Here is a 23,182-nt window from a genome sequence, read left to right on the forward strand (position 1 = left end):
CTACGGCTAGCACAAGTTAGGAGCCTGGCAGCTACATTTTGGACTAACTGAAGACGTGAGAGAGAGGACTTGCTCAAACCTGTATAGAGAGCACTACAGTAATCAAGTCGTGAGGAAATAAAAGAATGAACAAGCATCTCCAGTTCTGACTTTGAAACAGCATTTCTTGTGATCCAAGTACCATAAATCTAAATTTCAAGGGCCAAACGAAAGTGGAATTCACTGGACACAAGCACAAAAGGCGAAGGCAGTTTTTCAATTTTAGTGGCAGTCATTTAGCAGCACGGTGTCAAGCCAGTCTCCAGGATATCATTCTTTGTGACACCTCTCCTGAAGACAGTGAATATTGCAGCTCAGCCGTGTAGCTGTTATACTAGTGATGATGGACATATTTTGGAAACAATTCTTCTGTTTCTTACAAATTCCACACATTACACATCTGTATTTGTGGGTTCATATCATACACACTGTATTGAGCGTAAAATTTTTTTGCAGGTTATTGCTGATGATCATCAGAATAAAATATTCTGCTGCTGTCATATAAAAATGAAAATGGCTATTGAAGTGAAGACTAAGAATTTGAATAATGTAGTTTCTAGATAGCTTCTTGTGACACACTAATAAAACTACTGAGCCAGTCGTTAACCTGAGACAGACAATTTACCAATGTGACCAAAGTATTAACTTGGTTAGGTTTAAATGAAAAATAAAGCTGTAAATCATCTGCATAGACATGATATGAGATATCCTTAAAAGAGTTAAGAATCTGTGATAGGGGAAGAATATATAAAGAGAAATGTCCAGGTTCTAGAACCGAGCCCTGTGGCACTCCACATGTCAAAGGAGCAGAGTCGGATGAAAAGCCAGCCACACCAACTGAGAAACTCCTATTTGACAAATAAGAGGAGAACCAGTCCAAAGTACAGCCAGAGACACCTAACAGCTCTAATCTATTTATTAAGATCCGATGGTCCACGTACAAGCACAGAGCACCAGCCTGCATCAGCAGCAATTAAAAGATAATTAAAAACTTTTAGAACAGCTGTTTTGGTAGAATGTTGCATCCGAAAACCATATTGAAAAGAATCAATGAACCGCTACTCCTCTAAGAAGGCACAAAGTAGAAACTCAAAGTAGAGCCACTGCATTTCAGTTGTGATGGTTTGGGCTTCTGATTAGGATGCCCCCCGGGAGTATCCCTGTGGAGGTGTTTCAGGCATGTCCTCCCAGGAATCACCTCGGCATCCCTGCAAAAGAGTTGAAGATGGTGACAGGGAAAAGGGATATCCAGGCATCATTTCTCAGACTGCTGCCCCCGCCACCTGGACCAGATATGTGGAAGAAAATGAATGGATGGCTCGAAAGTGTAACTACTCTATGAAAGACAAAGAATACAAAATTTTCAATGTCCACTGTACAAATGACAATAAATTTGAACATTGCGTCATTGTGAAGAGGGGGGCTGAACGCACCCCAAGGAGACACGGCTGCTCCTCTGAAACCCCTCTTTAAACAGTGATACAATGGGAAACAAATAATAGTTGTTTTTTTACCTCCTCTTTCCTCAATCGGCTGCTGGCTTGCTGCTGCTGCAGTGCTGTGTGATCTGTATTTTGTGCGGCGCTTCAAACATTTAAAAGCCTGTACAGCAGCTGTCTTTTTGTCTCACTGCCTTGTCTCTCTTATCCCTCAGACATCCTCAAACACTCTGCATTCTCTTTTCACTGTTCCATTATTTCACCAAGTAATATTTTCTGTTTGTTTGCACTAATGCAATCTTTACACTCGTTTTTTTAAGACTTTTGAATTTTCCTGCTTCCATTATCTCTAACCTGCTCTGCATGTATATCACAAGACTTGCTTTCAAAGGTTGTAAGTATGACGTGACTTGTCCGTCTCGCGGGACATGAAAGTGTCTCTCTTTAAAAGATCACGTCTCGTCACAGTCTCATACAGTATTGTCACAAGATTTTTTTCATAATAGACATATATCCAGTGAAGCTGAACATATCCGACCGCAAGCGCCTGCAAAGGATAGTGAAGACAGCAGAAAACATTATTGGGGTGCCTCTCCCTTCACTACAGGACATATTTTACAAACGCAGTGTCCACAAGGCCTACACCCCTCACATGGACTTTCACACTTCAGCATCAGAGCCAGATCTGCCAGGCTGCAGGAGAGTTTTTACTCCCAAGCTGGCAGACTCCTTAACACCATGCTGCCCCCATGAGCAACAGGGTGTGAAGAGAGCTTGTGTCCACATTTATTACAAGTGGGTAGTGAATTACATTACACTATAATCCTCTCCTCCCCGTTGATGTAACCACTAACATTTGGCGATGATGTGGTTAAACACGGCCATTATAGGATAAGTGAAAAGCAGTGTCATACGTGCATAAGGGCCTTCTCTTAGAAGTGTGTCACCATTCAGCTTCATGCCCTTGTGAAGGGGAAAAAGAAACACAAACCAAATTTTAAGCTAGAAAATGTCCTTCCCACTTCAAAGGATTAAAATCCCCCTCACCTCCCATATGAAGTATTCAGATTTTTATTAGTGTGTCACCATAAGCTATCTAGAAACTACATTATTCAAATTCTCAGTCTCCACTTCAATAGCCATTTTCATTTTTATATGACAGCAGCAGAATATTTTATTCTGCTGATCATCAGCAATAACCTGCAAAAAAACTTTACGCTCAATACAGTGTGTATGATATGAATCCACAAATACAGATGTGTAATGTGCGGAATTTGTAAGAAACAGAAGAATTGTTTCCAAAATATGTCCATCATCACTAGTATAACAGCTACACGGCTGAGCTGCAATATCCACTATCTTCAGGAGAGGTGTCACAAAGAATGATATCCTGGAGACTGGCTTGACACCGTGCTGCTAAATGACTGCCACTAAAATTGAAAAACTGCCTTCGCCTTGTGTGCTTGTGTCCAGTGAATTCCACTTTCGTTTGGCCCTTGAAATTTAGATTTATGGTACTTGGATCACAGAGGACAGCTCGCATTTCTCCAATCTGTTCTCACAAATTTCTATGGAGTCCAAAACCCTTACCTGCATCACACTTTAGTCTGACACCGGAGAGGGTGGTGAAGGCGGCACAGGATATAACTGGCACCCGGCAGCCGTCTACTCAGGACATACACAACAATTGCTGCCTTAGAAAGGCAAACAGGATCATTAAAGAGCTCAGCCATCCTGCAGAGCTGCTTTTCTTACTCCTCCATTCTGGCAGACAGTACTGGGCCATTGGCACATCAGTTGATTCAGAGACAGTTGCTACCCACAAGTTGGAAGGCTGCTGAACAAGCAACCATAACAACAAAAATGGTAACACAAAAAACAGTGCATATGTAATGTATATATAATACTTGTGAACATACATTGTATATATGTTTGTGAATTTCCCCTTGGGATTAATAAAGTATCTATCTTCCAAGAATTCCAAGAGCAAAACTTAAAAGAAGTGGTGAGGCGGCCTTTTGCTGTTATGCACCTAAAATCTGGAATAGCCTGCCAGCAGGAATTCGCCAGGCTAATACAGTGGAGCACTTTAAAAAAACTGCTGAAAACACATTACTTTAACATGGCCTTCTCATAACTTCACTGTAATTTAAAACCTGATACTCTGTATATCCAATTCATTATAATAACTATTCATGGTGGCTCTAAAATCTGTACTAACCCCTACTCTCTCTTCTGTTTCCTTTTCCGGTGTCCTTTTGGTGGTGGCTTGCGCTACCACCATCTACCCAATGCACCATGATGTTCCAACAATGATGGATGGATTAAAAGCCAGAAGTCTCTATGACCATCAGCATCAAGTGACCCCGTGAGAGCCCTAACTACAAAGAGGACTATGTCATTTATGTTAGGTAGAATGTCCAGAGGGGACTGGGTGGTCTCGTGGCCTGGAACCCCTACAGATTTTATTTTTTTTCTCCAGCTTTCTGGAGGTTTTTTTTTGTTTTTTCTGTCCCCCTTGGCCATCAGACCTTACTCCTTTTCTATGTTAACTAATGTTGTCTTATTTTAATTTCTTATTTTGTCTTTTATTTTTCTTTTCTTCATTATGTAAAGCACTTTGAGCTACTTTTTGTATGAAAATGTGCTATAGAAATAAATGTTGTTGTTGTTATCTATCTATCTATATACATTGAATGTGTGTGTATGTGTATATAGACACATACATATACTCTTAACCACACACACATATTCATACATACTAGCCATTATAGTACGTCCTGCCAGTTATTGAAAGGAGGCTGTAATATTGGTTTTGCATAGAGTTTACAACAGTAAGTGCAAAAGAAGGATGAGAAAAAGGATAAATACTGTATATTGTACAGTAACATGTTTCTATGTATACCTGCAACTTGTTTGATTAAATGGGGATGGGATGAGAGAATAGAACACACAGCTTTACTTGGCTTTTCTTTTTAATAGCTTTATTTGGCTTTTTTTTTTTTAATCTTAATCTACAGAAGCCCCCTGCTCGATTCACTCACCAACCCCCCTTAACCCCCAACCCCCCCCCCCCAAAACTACGCTTCGCATCAGCAAATTCGCATCTCTGTCGCTCCCGTATGTGGATTTCACTATCACCAAACAACAAAACTTTAAATTTTACCGGATAGGCCTCTTCATTGGGAAGAAACACGACTTTTCCCAGATGGCAACACGAATTAGACGATCTACAAGTCTCCGATTTAAAGTTTAAAGCCAAACAATATTTACATACTTCTGTCATATCACCTCTCTTCATATATTCACTCTCTTTTCGCTTTTACCTTTTCGTCAATATCGTATTGAATTTTGATTCCGTGTTTGAAATTACATCGTGACAACACAACGTATAACTGCCCGCGAGTTAATATCGTTTCTTTCTCTCTACAAGAAATGTGCCTGACAATAGCATTCACACAAATGAGAAATGATTGAACCGTGTGCGTGGTTATGTGAGCAGGACTTTTTCAAATCTCCTTGTATAAGCTCTTGTCTCGCGGGGCTTGAAATTTTCTCGCATAGGATTTCACTTTCACCAAACAACAAATCTTTTAATTCTCGCAGATACGCCTCTTCATTGGGAAGAAACACTACTTTTTTTTCCCTGATGGCAACACGATCTACAAGTCTCCGACTTAAAGTCAAATACAATGTATTTGATCTCTTTTCACTTGTTCCGTTATTTCACCAAGTAATAATTTCCGTTTATTTGTGCTAATGCAATCTTTACTATCCTTTTTTTGAGACTTTCGAATTTTCTTACTTCCATTATCTCTAAACTGCTCTGCACGTGTACTGCGCCAACGTTTTTGAATTCTTTACGACGTTCTACTTTGTCATCTGCTCTGTCTTTTATTTCCGGTCCTGGGCGTGTTTAAATTTCTTGACACAAAGATTTGTCTCGTGGGACGTGTAAGTGTCTCTCCGAGAAAATCACGTCATGTCTCCTTCCAAGATTTTTTTTTATATATAAACAGGTATGCGTTGCTTAACATCCATGATATGCACTGCGAAACAGGACATTATGCGATTTGGACATTGTGCAAACACCATATTGTATACACTGTAGTGGTTTGACTAAATATAGAACGATAACGCTACAATGCAACACTGATGCACAATATAGGGGATTATATGCTGCTGAGATTACGCGCATATGCTGTTAATACAGTAAACTTGTTAATGTGTAAATAGGGATGTATACATTAAAATAACAATAGAAAGTTTGGCATAGTGCTGATAGGACAATCGCTTCATATACAAGAGACATGAGAGTCACATGTTGAATGTTGGAAGCAGTTGTGTTCGCTACAACTGGTTACATCTCTTTCTCCATTTGGGATTTCTAAACTCTATAATAACCTCATGGGACCAGGGATGTTTATGTGGTCAGATGTTCCCCGAACACACATTATTTGGCACATACAGTGCATCCAGAAAGTATTCACAGCGCATCACTTTTTCCACATTTTGTTATGTTACAGCCTTATTCCAAAATGGATTAAATTCATTTTTTTCCTCAGAATTCTGCACACAACACCCCATAATGACATCGTGAAAGAAGTTTACTTGTAGTTTTTGCAAATTTATTAAAAATAAAAAAAACTGAGAAATCCCATGTCCATAAGTATTCACAGCCTTTGCTCAATACTTTGTCGATGCACCTTTGGCAGCAATTACAGCCTCAAGTCTTTTTGAATATGATGCCACAAGCTTGGCACACCTATCCTTTGCCAGTTTCGTCCATTCCTCTTTGCAGCACCTCTCAAGCTCCATCAGGTTGGCTGGGAAGCGTCGGTGCACAGCCATTTTAAGATCTCTCCAGAGATGTTCAATGGGATTCAAGTCTGGGCTCTGGCTGGACCACTCAAGGACATTCACAGAGTTGTCCTGAAGCCACTCCTTTGATATCTTGGCTGTGTGCTTAGGGTCGTTGTCATGCTGAAAGATGAACCATCGCCCCAGTCTGAGGTCAAGAGCGCTCTGGAGCAGGTTTTCATCCAGGATGTCTCTGTACATTGCTGCAGTTATCTTTCCTTTTATCCTGACTAGTCTCCCAGTTCCTGCCCCTGAAAAACATCCCCACAGCATGATGCTGCCACCACCATGCTTCACTGTAGGGATGGTGCCAGGTTTCCTCCAAACGTGACGCTTGGCATTCACACCAAATAGTTCAATCTTTGTTTCATCAGACCAGAGAGAGAATTTTCTTTCTCATGGTTTGAGAATCGTTCAGGTGCCTTTTGGCAAACTCCAGGCGGGCTGCCATGTGCCTTTTACTAAGGAGTGGCTTCCGTCTGGCCACTCTATCATACAGGCCTGATTGGTGGATTGCTGCAGAGATGGTTGTCCTTCTGGAAGGTTCTGCTCTCACCACAGAGGACCTCTGGAGCTCTGACAGAGTGACCATCGGGTTCTTGACCACTTCCCTGACTAAGGCCCTTCACCCCCGATCGCTCAGTTTAGATGGCCGGCCAGCTCTAGGAAGAGTCCTGGTGTTTTCCAACTTCTTCCACTTACGGATGATGGAGGCCACTATGCTCATTGGGACCTTCAAAGCAGCAGAAATTTTTCTGTAACCTTCCCCAGATTTGTGCCTCGAGACAATCCTGTCTCAGAGGTCTACAGACAATTCCTTTGACTTCATGCTTGGTTTGTGCTCTGACATGAACTGTCAACTGTGGGACCTTATATAGACAGGCGTGTGCCTTTCCAAATCATGTCCAGTCAACTGAATTTACCACAGGTGGACTCCAACTAAGCTGCAGAAACATCTCAAGGATGATCAGGGGAAACAGGATGCACCGGAGCTCAATTTTGAGCTTCATGGCAAAGGCTGTGAATACTTATGTACATGTGCTTTCTCGGTTTTTTTACTTTTAACAAATCTGCAAAAATCTCAAGTAAACTTTTTTCACGTTGTCATTATGGGGCGTTGTGTGTAGAATTCTGAGAAAAAAAATGAATTTAATCCATTTTGGAATAAGGCTGTAACACAACAAAATATGGAAAAAGTGATGCGCTGTGAATACTTTCCGGATGCACTGTAGGTGTAAGTGTATATAATGACGGGGTGGATGACAAAAGAAATGGAGCCAATGGCATCTCAAATGTTGCAAGTCACCTTGGATAAAGGTGTCAGTGAAATAATATGATAATATTATTAGGTCAGTTTGGTTTGGACATGTGCAGAGGAGAGATGGTGAGTATATTGGGAGAAGGGTGTTAAGGATAGTGCTGCCCGGAAAGAGAAAAAGAGGTAGGCCTAAGAGAAGGTTTATGGATGTGCTGAGAGAGGACATGTAGGTGATGGGTGTGACAGAGTAAGATGATGAGGACAGAAAGATATGCAAGATGATGATCCGCTGTGATGACCCCTAACGGGAGCAGCTGAAAGAAGAAGAAAAAGCAAATTATTAGGTCACCGGAGCTGCTTTCTCTTGAACATGCTACATACATCTGCACATGAGTAAAACATCCCTGCATTAAACTGATTTCTTCTTTTCCTAGTGACTTGATTTTTGCTGGTGGTCATTGCAAAACACAACTTTACAGAACAGTGTATTCTTTTGCGCTGAATCGGGTAATCAGTTGGAAGAATGTGAAATATGAGTGTATATTACTATCATTATTAGATTTCCATTTGTTTATGTCATTCACTCATGTATTTCTTGTCAAGTTTTTCATCAGTTGTATGTGGTTCCCTCTTTAAAAGTCCATGGATTCAAATGCATATGTGAAGAAACTGGGGGTCCCTTTTCAAAGTCCGTTGATGTAAATGTGTATTACAACAGAGTAGCTCATGGAGGACCCGTTAAGTTTAAACTGATGCCATCAGTCCCAGTTTGTCTTGGATCAGAGGAGACCACTTTCACTTTCTAGCGAACAATACAAACCTATGCTCAGTCACAGTGCCCTGGCCCCCTTCAATGCAGCTTTATAGTGCACTTGCTAAGCAGTGAGCTTTCTTGAACTTCACTAAACGTTCTCCTTCCATTCAACACCTAACAGTACAGTGGGTATAGAAAAGAATCACCCCCTTTGAAATATTCCCATTTTTTTGCTTTACAGGCTTAAATGAAAACACAAAAAAATATTTCTTCCAAGCTTTACTTACTCAGTGCAATCTATATCACAGCTACAGTTCAGTAGAATTTAAAAAAATAAAAAACAAGAAATACTGAGATTAATAAAGGATCACCCCTCCCCCCCCCCAATGTCAATGTCATTTTGTTGACCCACCTTTTGCTTCAATGACAGCCTTGAGTCTGTTGGGATACTTCTCTATCAGCTTTGCACACCTAGATTGAGTAATATTTGCCCCCCATTCATCTAATTTACAGAACTGTTCAAGTTTGGTCAAATTGGATGATGAGCGTTGGTGGACTGCTATCTTCAAATCTTTCCACAGATTTTCACAGATGACTGGGCCACACCAGGACAGGATCATAAAATCAGACCCCGACAAAATACAACACTTAATTTTTTTTTGTTTTTATATCTTTTTGCCTCCTCCAATCCCACACCAGTTTCTCAGACACATCGAATTTTGTTGCAGCAGGGCAGTTACCAATTTCTTTCGCCACTTCCAATGACTTTTAATTTAAAACCAGCTTCATATTTTCTTCTGATTGAATGCTCCATCGTAGATAAGGGCTGCTCTTACAATAAAGGTGTATGAGGGTATGAGATACAAAAAACACAAAACAGTGCAAACGTCGCTTCTGAATAGTTTCGGTATTACCGTGTGGTTACGTAGGCACAACACAAAGAAATAAAAGGCTGTGTGCTTCGTGGGTCCTCTCTCAGGTGGGCGTTAGCATATCATAATCTCTTGGACCAATAGCGTGAGTTTTCCGCATTCGACTTATACAACCGACATTATAAAATACCAGAAATTATACGATAAAATCAAGTCTTGACTTATATATGGGAGAACTTAAACGTGAGCATATTACGGTACTTTTATTTATTTAGCACTCTAAATGTATTTTCCTCAGCCTTTCTAAAAATGACTCATGAAAGTAAGAACTCCATTGTGCAGAGTACACTTGACAATAAACCACACATTCACCTTGTGTTTTTAATTAAATTTGTGTTTATGCATGTAAATACTGTATCGTTGAATTTACTATTATTATTAGTGAATGATAGCCATAAATAATTATACAGACTCTGAGCCTGCAATAAAAAATGAATTGAACTGAATATTAATTTTACTGTCAGACTCCTACATACATTCTGTTTATTTATTTTTTAATTTTACATCTGAAGAGGTGCCGGCTCATCTCCGTGTTGTATTTCTTCTCTTTTATTTGTAGCCATTTAAATTCTTTTATACTGCATTTTATTGTCCTGCTGCTTTTACATGAATGTGTGTGTGTGTGTGTTATTAAAGACATTACGATGTAAAATCTTACAAAGCTGTTGTATAAAATCAACACAATGATCAACCAAATGACTGAAATTACTAAATGAATGAAAACGAATAATAAAAGAATGTTACAAAATCTGTTTTCATGGATGGACTTTCATCCTGGCTGAGGTGGATGCTCTTCCCTTGCCTGGCAAGAAGGCCAATATAATGGGTGGATTATTGCCAGGAGGCTGGCAAACCTGGCAGAAGATGCAGCAGGACTGGCTTCTTGGTAGGGATGGATGATAGTCCCTTACCTCCACAGGTGACAAGAGTACCAGACAGAAAATATAGGAGCTCCCTGACCAGGAGGCCAGTATGAACAAGGGACAGTGGGAGACTACATCATATATTATGTTCACATCATTCTCTAAAGCACTGGGTGACAGCATCCCTTTAGATGAGCTCCAGTCTGGACACCTGCAGGGCAGTGTGCGAGTTTTGACTCCATAGGGCTGCCCTATAAAGCACTGTGGGTGAATCCCCTGTCCAAGGGAGGTTCTGCCATTGCTTTAACGGTGGAAGTAATCCTGAATCAGGATTCAAACAGAACCCTCCACATCCTCCAGGGAGATGATGCTGGGAGCAGAAGGACAATAAAGCTTGCATAGTAGGAGTGGAGGGGAGATGAAGAATTGTGTTTATTATGAAGAAGCCCGTTGAGAGACACGTTCTTTAAATAAAAACCTCTTCTCAAACCCAGACTAGAGTCAAGAGTACTTGTGTCTGCGGTTTGGGAGAATGTGACACCCCCTAGTGACCACACTGTACACAACATTTTTCACCGCCCTGATTATAAGACTATTCACTAAAGTACATCAAACGACTCACTCAAACAGAACAAGTGAAAGAAATAAAGGAGTTAAATAGAGCAACATTAACCATATGCTGTGTCTCATGTTCGACAATCACAGCCATCCCTTCACACTGGCATAAGTTCAACAACCACCAAAGAATGTACTTACTTGCACTGTGCATGGTAATACTTTATAAGATTCTGCAGCAGGTCCACTCCCTTCTTTGTCTTGATTTCATTCACTTTAATCAGGTACTGTTGAAATAAACATGCAATCACATATTAACATGCAATAAGGCAGACTACAGACTGTAAAAGACATTCACTCAGTTAACAGAGCCTCTTTTCATTACTAAGCTGAAGGGAAAATGGTCATTAAACTCACTCTGGTTAAGATCTGAGATCTGTTACACTCCTGCTACTTGTCATAAGACCCTCTGCCACCCTCAAGCCAAAGCTGCTACAGCTACGTGAAGTGCTGCCTTTCTGTTCACAACCTCAAGAGCAGCTCGATAAAGGACTTAAAAAATACTCCACCCAAATAATGGCATCTTTTATATGTTACTGACCCCAAATAGCTTGTAGTAACGTCTGAGAAATATTTTTAATATCATGTTTTCACAGTGAGCCAGGTTTCTGAAAGAATGGGAACCTATGGCAACCAACATTGTGAAACAGTAAACCGTACCAAACAAAATGGTTTTGGAGAACAAAAAGGTTTTGGTGAAGTGTAAATGGCTTAGCTTTGTATGAGGAAGACTCCACTGAAAAATGTTATTTTTTTTATATCTTACTTACCCCATGTGACACATGGTGGTGGCAAGTGAGAACAATTTTTAATGTCTTATTTTCATGGATTGAGCATTTTTGGTAGATTGTAAACCTATGGTGACCAACACTAGAGAAGGCAAACCATATAAAAATGTCCATAAAAATCTCCCTCATATATTCTGTTGTCGTCTTCTTATTTACATTCAGTCCTTTATTTTCTAAAGACACTCTCCATTCTTCAAACTTTCTCTTCACTGCCTATAACACCATCAACAAAAAACATGGACTGGGGAGGGACTGGGCTTTTATCCCATGACTCAACACATCCATAACCAGACCACAGAGGTAAGAACTTCAAGAAGATCCCTGGTACAGGCCTACTCAAACTGGGGTCTTGTCTGTTACCCCAACACTGCTTCTAACCCGAGTCCTCACTCCCTCAACCCTCACAAACTTCTCTAGTCCTCCTTCCTCTCTCATCCACCTCTTGATGTGGCCTTCTCCAAATCAGTAAACACCATATACAATGTCTCGATGCCAAGATACCGCATCACTCGTTACACTCCCCGACATAAAACCCAACTGCTCCTCCGCTAAGGAGGTCTGCTCCCTAAGCCTTCTCTCTACCTTTCTCTGAAACTTTCAATAAAAAACATGGTTGCTAAATGTGTAATAAGGTCATTGACGAATTCTAATTTAAAAAGTAAATATGCCGTGCTTCAAATAGCATCACCACTGGTCCAAACCGCAAAGATGATTGAGTGACTCTTACTATGTCAGGCCTTTTTACTTCCACTTAAAAGTGTAGCACTGCCATACAGAAAATGTCACTGTACTGAAGAGGTGAGGGGAGTGAGGGAAGTGCAGGGTTCAAGTGAATGTAAGTATAGGATACACACAGCTGTTTGTTGAAGCTGACAGAGATTAACTAGAAGGAGAAGCACAGCGAATTCTGAAAAGACTCGGACTTCTTCACTTTCTGCTCTTTCTGTATTGTGTTGAAGACTTCATTTTAAATGGACTGATTTGCCATTTTTGCCACACTCAGTAACCCACCATGACAAAGTGAAAATGAGTTAACAGGAAGAGCTGCAAATTTAATAAAATACAGGAACTGCAATTTTTCATTCATTTAAGGACTCAGACCCTTGCTATGGCACTCCAAATTGTGCTCAGGTGGTCCTGTTTTCTTTAACATCCTTGAGATGTTTCTAGAACTTGATTGCAGACCACCTGTGGCAAAATGAATTGATTGGACGTCATTTCGAAAGACACACGTTGTCACACACATGCGCATGGGAAACAGCTGAAGGGCCTAAACACTAGTAATTCTACGCCAGGCCAGGGGGCGGCAGATTGTACTGACTATCTCTCTCAGTCCCTTGCAGACCTTTCCTGGGAAATCCCGCCTGTTGCCGGCCCCAAGGATGATGTCACTTCCGGGCACGAGGACATCATTCCCAGTTCCTGCACCGATGACATAATTTCCCTTCCAGATCTTTAAAACTGCCATCTTGCCTCAGTACAGGCAGTTCTGTTCTGGACTCTGACCTAAGCACATCGTGCTACTAAAAAAGCAATTTTGCAGCCGAGAAAATATTATATGGGTGGCTGCCCCAACTCTTTATGATGTCTCTGACTCATTCTTGTTACAACGTATACCTGTGTAAAGAAGGTCCTACAATTCACAATGCAGGTCAGTATAAAAACCAAGCCATGAAGTCCAAGGGACTCTCTGTAGAGCTCCATGATAAAATTATGGTGAGGTACAGATCAGGGCAAGGGGACGAAACTATTTCTAAAGGTTTGAGTGTTTCCAGGAGCACAGTGGCCTGAAAAAGTTTGAAACTGATGAAGTATGGAACCACCGGTTATTTTCCTACAGCTGGCTGTCTGACCAAACTAAATAACTGGGTAAGATTGGCTTGGTTAGGGGGGGGGTGGTCAAGAGCCCAATTTTAACTCTAACAGAGCTTCAGAAGTCTTCTGCCGATCTGCGAGAAACTAACTGAAGAATGATACCTCAACAGCACTCCATCAATTAAACATTTATGGCAGAGTGGCCCAAGGGAAGCCACGTTTGGGTAAAAGGCATTCAATGGACTCAGGGCATGAAGGAAAAGATTCTCTGGTCTGATGAGAGAGAGATTAAACTCCTTGGGCAGAACTCCAAGCACTGTGTCTGGTGAAGACCAAACACTGATCACCACCTGCCTAATACCATCCCAATGGTGGAGCACGGTGGTGGCAGAATAATACTATGGGTACCGGGAGGTTAGTCAAAATTGAGTGAAGATTATTGCAGTCAAGTACAGAAGGGTGCTTGAAGAAAACCTACTCATTATGACAATGAACTGAAGCATACAGCCAAGAATATGCTGGGGTGGCTTCAGGACAAGAGTGTTCCTGAGTGGCTCAGCCAAAACCCAGATTTAAACCCATAAAGCATGTTTGGACAGACCTGAGGATGTCAGTTTACAGACACTTCCCATCTAATCTAATAGAGCTTGAGATGATCTGGCAGGAAAAATGAGACAAACTGACCAAATCCAAATTTGTAAAACTTACAGAGACTCACCTAAGATGACTCGAAACTGTGACTGTTGCCAAAGAGCTTCTATTAGGTACTGAATTAAATGACTGAATACATCTATGAAGGAGATATTTTTTAATAAATTTACAAACCTTTCTGTAAACATGTTCTCACTTTGTCATTATGGGTTACTGAGTGTAGACCGATGGGTAAAAATGGCACATTTGTCCATTAAAAATTCAATTTACAACTCAATAAAGTGTGCATAAAGTAAAGGTTTCTGGATGCTTTCTGAATCCACTGTATAAATAATAATCAATTAAAAATGTTTAATATTTGTTTTCAAATGACTCGATCGGTAATGAACAAAAGCTAAGTTTATGAATTCTTTATTTTGTTCAAGAATTAATCTTATTATCTGTAATCCTTGACCTCCAAAAGAGGGACTATAAATAAAACTCAAACTCATTGCAATCACATACTTTATCTACTAACAACTGATGACAAAGATGCAGATGTTTAGGAAACAAGCTTATGCAGGTTGCTGTCATCACTCTGCATGACTGTTCAAATCTGATTATGGGAAATTTCTGTCACTTACTGTAACAATGGACAACCAAAAACAAACAAACACAATGGAAATAACCTACGAAAGTACAGACTCCTCTCACCTCACACATCTGAAGCTGGAAGAGGCGCCTTTCTTTCTCCATCTCTTCAGCAATCTCTGCCCCTGTGATCTCCGTCCGAATCATTCCATGCTGCTTGGCATGTTCACGCTTCTCTTTTTCTATTTTTGTACTGACAAAAAGAATGCAAAGGAAAAGCTAATTAATGAAATCTGGGCATCGAACATAAAGTCTATCAAACCTGAACTCATTTCAATTGAAACACTTTGTGAGTAACGAGGAGGAGGAGGATGAGGATGAAGAGGTCTCCCTGGAATCATCCCTGACTCAAAATAGATAAAATATAATTATTTACCATGTATCCGTGACAACAAATAAAAATTCATAAGTGAAGCCTACATAATAACAAATAAAACACTTTTAAGTGAGGAAAAAAGGGTTAGTAATGCCTGAGTAATAATCACATTCGAAACACTTTGAAATACCGTGTACTGACGCATTATTTTAGATTCATGAATTTGAGCATGTTGAGAGCTAAATGACAGCAAAAGAAGATTAAGAGGTGACATGATTGAAGTGTTTAAAATTATGAAGGGAATTAGTACAATGGGGGCGGCACGGTGGCGCAGTGGGTAGCGCTGCTGCCTCGCAGTTGAGAGATCTGGGGACCTGGGTTCGATTCCCGGGTCCTCCCTGCGTGGAGTTTGCATGTTCTCCCCGTGTCTGCGTGGGTTTCCTCCGGGCGCTCCGGTTTCCTCCCACAGTCCAAAGACATGCAGGTTAGGTGGATTGGCGATTCTAAATTGGCCCTAGTGTGTGCGTGGTGTGTGGGTGTGTTTGTGTGTGTCCTGCGGTGGGTTGGCACCCTGCCCGGGATTGGTTCCCTGCCTTGTGCCCTGTGTTGGCTGGGATTGGCTCCGGCAGACCCCCGTGACCCTGTGTTCGGATTCAGCGGGTTAGAAAATGGATGGATGGATTAGTACAATGGATCAAGACTGTTACTTTAAAATGAGTTCATCAAGAACACGGGGACACAGTTGGAAACTTAAGGGGAAATTTCACACAAACATTAGAAAGTTTTTCTTTACACAAAGAACGATAGACACTTGGAATAGGCGACCAAGTAGTGTGGTGGACAGTAAGGACTTTTAGGGACTTTCAAAACTCAACTTGATGTTGTTTTGGAAGAAATAAATGGATAGGACTGGCGAGCGCAGTTGGGCTGAACAGCCTGTTCTCGTCAAAGAGTGTGCTAATTTTCTAAATATGAGTTAACTCGTAGCTGGTGATCTATGAACTAATGTTGGATTGGTAATGAAATTTTGACTTTCGGACCTCAGTTACCGGCTGTACCAAAATGGTTCTGAAGCAAAATAACTGAGAACCATAAAACACTTTGTCTTACCCCAGCCTCCCAAGTCCACCACACTATGCACTGCTTCCGTCTCGATAGCCATGAAAGCATAATGGAAGGGGTTCCCCCACCGTGAAGGTCCGACCTCGTCAGAGCTATTGGGGGTCCACATGAATACCCAAATACAGTGATGCCATGGACTCCCTGGAAAGTTCTGATTACGCTGAAGTGTGTCATTTAGTTTCATGAAGTATACAGAATGGACGCCAGTCCACACCCGAAATAAGAATGAAAAAATCAGTGTGGCATCACAGAAGAGAATATTTCCCTTCTGTAAATTTTTTCTTACAATCCCAAATTGGAAGAAGCTGGGACAGTATGGTAATCCATCACAAACAGTATAAAGAAAAGACATTTAATACTTAGTCTGGCCAACTTCATTTTTTTGTAAATATATACCTATTCTTGCCATCAAGGGCCAGTAATATTTGAACCTTCTAATTATCCCAATTTCAAGACAGCATTGACTAAAATGTCACTCAAGTGTCATCAGGCTACCAAAGGATCAAGGCAGATTTTAGAACCGAAGCCAGCAGGCAAAAGAGCGTGCAGACGGCCAATAAAACGATGACAACGGAAGAGGGTAAGAATTGGATGAAGGTCAACACCAGGGTCACAGAAACAAAATAATGGACATGTCTGGCTACAAAAGACGAATGTGGGATAAAGGTAAACACACACAAGATGTGTATGGAAATGTTGTACACAAGCAAATAAAAATCAACTAAAACAATCTCGAGCATTTTATAAAAAAACATTTGTTAAATCAAAAGAATTGATAAATAAAACCAAACTTACAACTTGGCTTCATAATCCTTCCAGGCCTTATCAAATGGTTTTTTAAGGTCCTACAAAAAAGGCAGACAGCACAAATTAAATTTGTGTATATGAGAACAGTTATGTTTGTAAAAGTTGTATTTTTAACATATAAAGCATTTTGTATTTGGGTGGAGTGGTGGTTCTGAGGCTAAAGATCTGTGCTGGTATCCAGAAGGTTGCCGGTTCGAATCCCCATCACTGCCAAAAAGAGATCCTACTCTGCTGGGCCATTGAGCAAGACCCTTAACCTGTAATTGCTCCAGGGGTGCTGTACCATGGCTGACCCTGCGCTCTGACCCCAAGGGGTATGCGAAAACTAACAAATTCCTAATACAAGAAATTGTATAAGGCGAAATAAAGAACAAAAAAAAAAACCAAACTATAATGCTTACATGTATATTATTATTAATATTATTGTGGTTTTTATATGCAGCTGTAGATGTGAGTATGTCCAGCTGGTGAGGTTAGGGGTAGCCTTATTGGTTTACCTAGGTGACGTTGTCCACTTGCTTCATCGGACTGTGACCTTTAAGACACACTCAAATTTGAAGTGACTGGGATGAGGATCAGCACCTCCAAGTCGGAGGTCAGGATTCTCTCTCAGAAAACAGTGAATTGTGCTCTCCAGGTGAGGGGGCATCAACCACCTTTAGAGGTGGAGTTCACTTATCTCGTGATCTTGATCATGTGAGATCCACAATCAGATTGGAGTGAAAGTGGGTGCTGTGCTACCTGCAGTGGTGAAGCGGGAGCCGAGTCTGAAGACGAAACTCTCAGTTTACTGGTTGATCTACATCTCTGTCCTCGCCTATGGTGATGAGCTGTGAGTAACGACTGAAGGAATGAGGTCCCGAGGGCAAGCTAAAGAAATGAGGTTTCTTTGCAGGGTGACTGGGCTGACATTCCGTGATAGAAGCTAAGCTCACTGCTTCCAGAGGGCCTCAAAGTCAGTTTCTGCTCCACTGTATTGAGAACAGCCAAATGAGATGGTTTAAGAATGCCTCCCAGGCTGCTCTCCCTAGAGTTGCTCCAGGCATGTCCCACTGGGTGGAGACCTTGGACACACTGGAGGGATTATATCTCTCTGCGGACTTGAGAATTCTCCAGGAAGAGTTGGAATCTGTAGCGAAGGACAGGAAAATCTGCATTGGCCTGTTTGGGCTGCTGCTCTCACCAGGGAAAGTGGATAAGAAGATGAGATTAGATTATTACTACTACTATTATTATTGTATTATTATTATATTATTATTTACAATTCAGGGTCTTTTCAAAATCACTGCAGGTGAGACTTATAACTCTACTCACATCAGAAACTTTCTTAGAATGTGTATTGTGTCCAGGAGTGTTATGAGCTTCTGAAACTCTCTGGCTCTTGTTCTTCCTTGGAGCAGTTAATTAGTTGTTGTCAAGTTTAACAAAACTAAGTTTGATACACATCAACCGCCACCCATGAGAAAGAGAGCTAGGACAGCAGAGTAAAGGGACAGAATCTGCTTCCTCAATTTAAATGCTTATTCTAAAATGTTATTGATTAGATTCTACCAGATTTTGTTTTGCACAGATCCTCTAAGTGAGAATTACATTTTTTCCCAATTTCAAATGGTAAAGGACATCAGTTGACTTAAAAGAAGTGGGTTAAGATTCTTCCAGTTGAGCAAGATGAGTCCACTTGCCAATAGTGTAGTAAAGGTAATTACAGTTTGTTTGTCTTTCTCCACTTTAAGCCCCTCTGGGAGCCCACCAAGCACAGCTACTAATGTGTTAGGAGGGCATTATGACACCAAGGCTCTCTGAAAGGCATTTAAAGATTTTGGTCCAGAATGATGTTAATTTGGTGCAGGCCCAAAACATGTGGCCCAGTGAGGCCGGAGCTCGATTGCAACATTAGTAGGTTGGATCTTGCCCTGGAAACATTTGGGACAATTTTAAATGAGAGAGATGAGCTCGATATATAATTTTAAGTTGAATAATTGCATACTTTGCGCATATGGAGCTCGAGTGTATGCTTTACTGTCTTCTACAACTGTGGCCAAAAAAATTATAACAAGATGTAACTTTTTATCTTATTGTATATTTCCCAGATACCTTCGTCTAAGACAAGGGTTCTCAACCTGAGGTGGGAGATGGCATTTCTGGGGGTGTGACAAAAAGGAAGGTCGTGTTGCGATTCATCAAAACTGAGAAGGGTGCGTCATCCAATTTTATCATGATGCAATCGGTGCCATCATTTGTAGGTCATTTATTGGTTTAATGGTCCTGTTCTATGATATGAAAAGGATCAAGCATTGTGAGCGCCATTGGCACCTGTAAATGAACTGCAGAAATGCCCGTTTTCACGTGTTCCTTATTGTGGGTGGAGAATTCGTAAAGGTGAATAATCTTTTTTAAAGAGAATGAAATTTGGACCTTGCAGTGATCGGTAGTGAAGGCCGAGGTCTAGTATTGATTTCTGTGAAAGCCTTAAATAGGACACATCAGTGATTTTCGAGGTCTAATTGAAATTTTTGTCAGGGGGTTGGACAGGGGGCTCTGATTTAGCTGCAGCAACTGCTGCTTACATTCTGCCCATCCTGCTGGCGGTCCTGGCAGTAGCGCAGCAATTTAACTGTGCGGTGCATCTGCAGTGTAGGGATTATCAGGGGACAAAGCTTGTTGAGTGTGTTTCATTGCTTAGCGGTGCGCCAGCACCCACTACTTCACAGGGGTCTCCAATCCCCCAAATACCTTTGATCGTTGATCATGTGTCATTTTCCTTGCCACGCTTGATGCTTCGCTGAATATCCCCAACCCCCGGATCATCAATCGAGTGTCTAAGCTTCATGGGGGGACACATTTACAAAACTATTGAGACTTACAAAGGTTAATTGTTCGATTTATATTTCAATCTTATGCACTGAGTTAAAAGCTTATTTGTTTGAGTTCAATTAGTTCACCCGCAGTACTGTCTGTGGTTTTCAATTTCCAAGAATTGTAAAATGCAAAAGATGTAATCAAAATATCAATTATGGTACTGAACTGATCAAAAACACCCCAGCACACCAGCCAGCATCAGCAAAATTTAAGTTTTGGAAACTTACCCCTTTGACTCCTTTCAGATCCCCTTTTAAAAGAGAATCGAGGGTAAAAATAACATTGTGACTCAAGCTCTGGAGCTAAAAGTAAAACAAAACATCAAAGAAATTAATAAGACCACCAAAAATGACAACATACTGGAAATGATAACTTCAATAGAATATTTTAAATTATCATTCTATCTTAAAAGGAAGACCACACTCAAAAATATCATTTGTTTAATATGTTATTTACCACATGTAGTTTATGGGACTCTGAAAGCACGAGAATAGAGATCCACTGGTGTGACAAGACAAAAACCAAACTCTCTGAACTCCAAATAGCTGATGATGTTGTTTTACTTTGATGGTATTTACTACTTTATTTTTGATGTATTTGAATAAATCTGTCTCCTCATAAGTAATAGTTCTGTATTTAGTGAGAGGTTTCATCTATTTTTGCATTTTGCTCTAAGAGTTGTCATAGCGCTCTGTGTCTGCACTTGATAAGGGTCCCTGTGCAAGAACAAAGTAGTTTGTACTGTTGTGTTGTATTTCTGAGGTGGCCATGATAGATTGGCCATCTAGCTCTGTGACGGGATTACTTGTGTTCCGTTTCGTGTGTTTTATTAATCCCATTTCTTGACTTTCTTTCTCACTGAACTCCCAACCTCTCTCTGAATTCCCTTCTTCCACTCCCGAAGGTCTTCTTTTTTTTTTTTTTTACATTTTTTTCTTGTGTTCCTAGAGAGTTAAGGCCATGGGGGGCAATCAAAAACAGGAGGCACTCATTGTGTGATTTTGAGCTATACAAGAAATAAATTGTTGTTGTTGTTTGGGCAGAACTGTTGGGCATTATGTCTGGCATAGACCAGAGCTGCTCGTCATCTTCCAAATGCCATCTCTATTGCAAAGCATCAAAGCATTTTGGTGGCAACATCAAGCTATGGGGTTGCAGGGACAGGGAGACTGGCAGACTTTAAGGAAAGATGAATGTGGCCAAATACAGAGAAGTCCTTGAAGCAAACCTTCTCCAGAGTGCAAGGCACTTCAGACTGGGGTGACGGTACGACCTTCAGCATGACAATAACCTGAAGAATACAGCCAAGACAACACTGTAGTGGCTTCTGGACAAGTCTCCGAGTGTCCTTAAAGCTCAGATTTAAACCCCATAGAGCTGAAGATGGTGGTTTTTCAAACGTTTCCCATCCACTCTAACAGTGCTTGACAGCACCTGCAAGGAAAAAATGGGATAAACTGTCCAGATTCAGATTCAGAGCTTGTAAGAGCCTTACACCAAGTACAGTCATATTAAAAAGTTTGGGAACCCCTCTTAATTCTTTGGATTTTTGTTCATCATTGGCTGAGCTTTCAAAGTAGCAACTTCCTTTTAATATAAGACATGCCTTATGGAAACAGTAGTATTTCAGCAGTGACATTAAGTTTATTGGATTAACAGAAAATATGCAATATGCATCATAACAAAATTAAATAGATGCATAAATGTGGGCACCCCAACAGAGATATGAGATTAATACTTAGTTAAGCCTCCTTTTGCAAATCTAACAGCCTCTAGACGCTGTCCTCCTATAGCCTTTGATGAGTGTATGGATTCTGAATGGAGGTATTTTTGACCATTCTTCCATATAAAATCTCTCCAGTTCAGTTAAATTTAATGGATGCCCTAGTATGAACAGCCTGCTTCAAATCATCCCATAGATATTCGATGATATTCAAGTCAGGGAACTGTGACGGCCATTCCAGAACATTGTACTTCTCCCTCTGCATGAATGTCTTTGTAGATTTCCAACTGTGTTTTGGCTCAATGTCTTGTTGGAATATCCAACCCCTGCGTAACTTCAACTTTGTGACTGATGCTTGAACATTATCCTGAAGAATCTGTTGATATTGGGTTGAATTCATCCGACCCTCGACTTTAACAAGGGCCCCAGTCCCTGAACTGGCCACACAGCCCCACAGCATGATGGAACCTCCACCAAATTTGACAGTAGGTAGCAGGTGTTTTTCTTGGAATGTGGTGTTCTTCTTCCGCCATGCAAAGCGCTTTTTGTTCTGACCAAATAACTCAATTTGAGTCTCATCAGTCCAAAGCACTTTATTCCAAAATGAATCTGGCTTGTCTAAATGAGCACCTGCATACAACAAGCGACTCTGTTTGTGGAGTGAGTGCAGAAAGGGCTCCTTTCTCATCACCCTGCCATACAGATGTTCTTGCAGGTCTTTGGAGGTGATCTGTGGGTTGTCTGTCACCATTCTCACAATCCTGCACATATGCCGCTCCTGTATTTTTCTTGGCCTGCCAGACCTGCTGAGTTTAACATCAACTGTGCCTGTGGCCTTCCATTTCCAGATTACATTCCTTACAGTTGAAACTGACAATTTAACCCTCTGAGATGGCTTTTGTAGCCTTCCCCTAAACGATGAGACTCAACAATCTTTGTTTTCAGATCTTTGGAGAGTTGCTTTGAGGATCCCATGCTGTCACTCTTCAGAGGAGAGTCAAAGGGAAGGAAGCACAACTTGTAATTGACCACCTTAAATACCTTTATATCTCATGATTGGACACACCTGTCTGTGAAGTTCAAGGCTTAACGAGCTCATCACACCAAGTAATCAGCATTGAGCAGTGACAGGCATTCAAATCAGCAAAATTACAAGGGGGACCCACATTTGTGCACAGCCAGTTTTTCACATTTGATTTCATTTCATACAACTAAATACTGCGTCACTAAAAATCTTTGTTCGGAAAACACCGCAGTACTCAGATGTTCCTAGGAAATGAAAGACATACCACTGTTATCTTTTTTGTTGAAAGGAGAGTCAATTATTATGCAGGCTGAGAGGGGGTCCCAAACTTTTCATGACTGTAGATTCTTAAGCTGGAATTGCTGATTCTACAAAGTACTGAATTAAGGATCCAAATTGTTTTAATTTTAAATTTTTAATAATTTGCAAACCTTTCTGTAAAAAAAACCTTTCAATTTGTCAGTATGGGTTACGGAGTGTAAATTGATGGGCAAATGAAACAGTTAAAATTAAATCTACAACACAACAAAGTGAGCAGAGAGTCACGGGGTCTTAATACTGTCTGAATCTGCCGTATTTTTTATGAGAGAAGCCGTGCAAGGTCAGAGTCAACTTCCTAAATGGAGTGATGAAGAAGAATAAACATGCAACGTTCTGCTGGATTTTTAGACTTGTGAATTCAATTAA

General features: G+C 40.7%; 1 protein-coding gene across 1 annotated transcript in view; it reads right to left on the reverse strand.

Annotated features, from left to right (window-relative positions):
* Window positions 1–23,182, reverse strand: part of LOC114653844 (arf-GAP with SH3 domain, ANK repeat and PH domain-containing protein 1-like) — a 354,271-nt gene that overhangs the window by 115,567 nt on the left and 215,522 nt on the right. The window contains 4 exon segments of the mRNA XM_028804406.2: window positions 10,902–10,987; window positions 14,708–14,837; window positions 16,878–16,927; window positions 19,976–20,050. Of these exon segments, the coding sequence (XP_028660239.2) occupies window positions 10,902–10,987; window positions 14,708–14,837; window positions 16,878–16,927; window positions 19,976–20,050 (341 nt within the window).

Source organism: Erpetoichthys calabaricus, chromosome 6 (assembly GCF_900747795.2).
Source record: "Erpetoichthys calabaricus chromosome 6, fErpCal1.3, whole genome shotgun sequence".
Taxonomy (NCBI): Eukaryota; Metazoa; Chordata; class Cladistia; order Polypteriformes; family Polypteridae; genus Erpetoichthys; species Erpetoichthys calabaricus.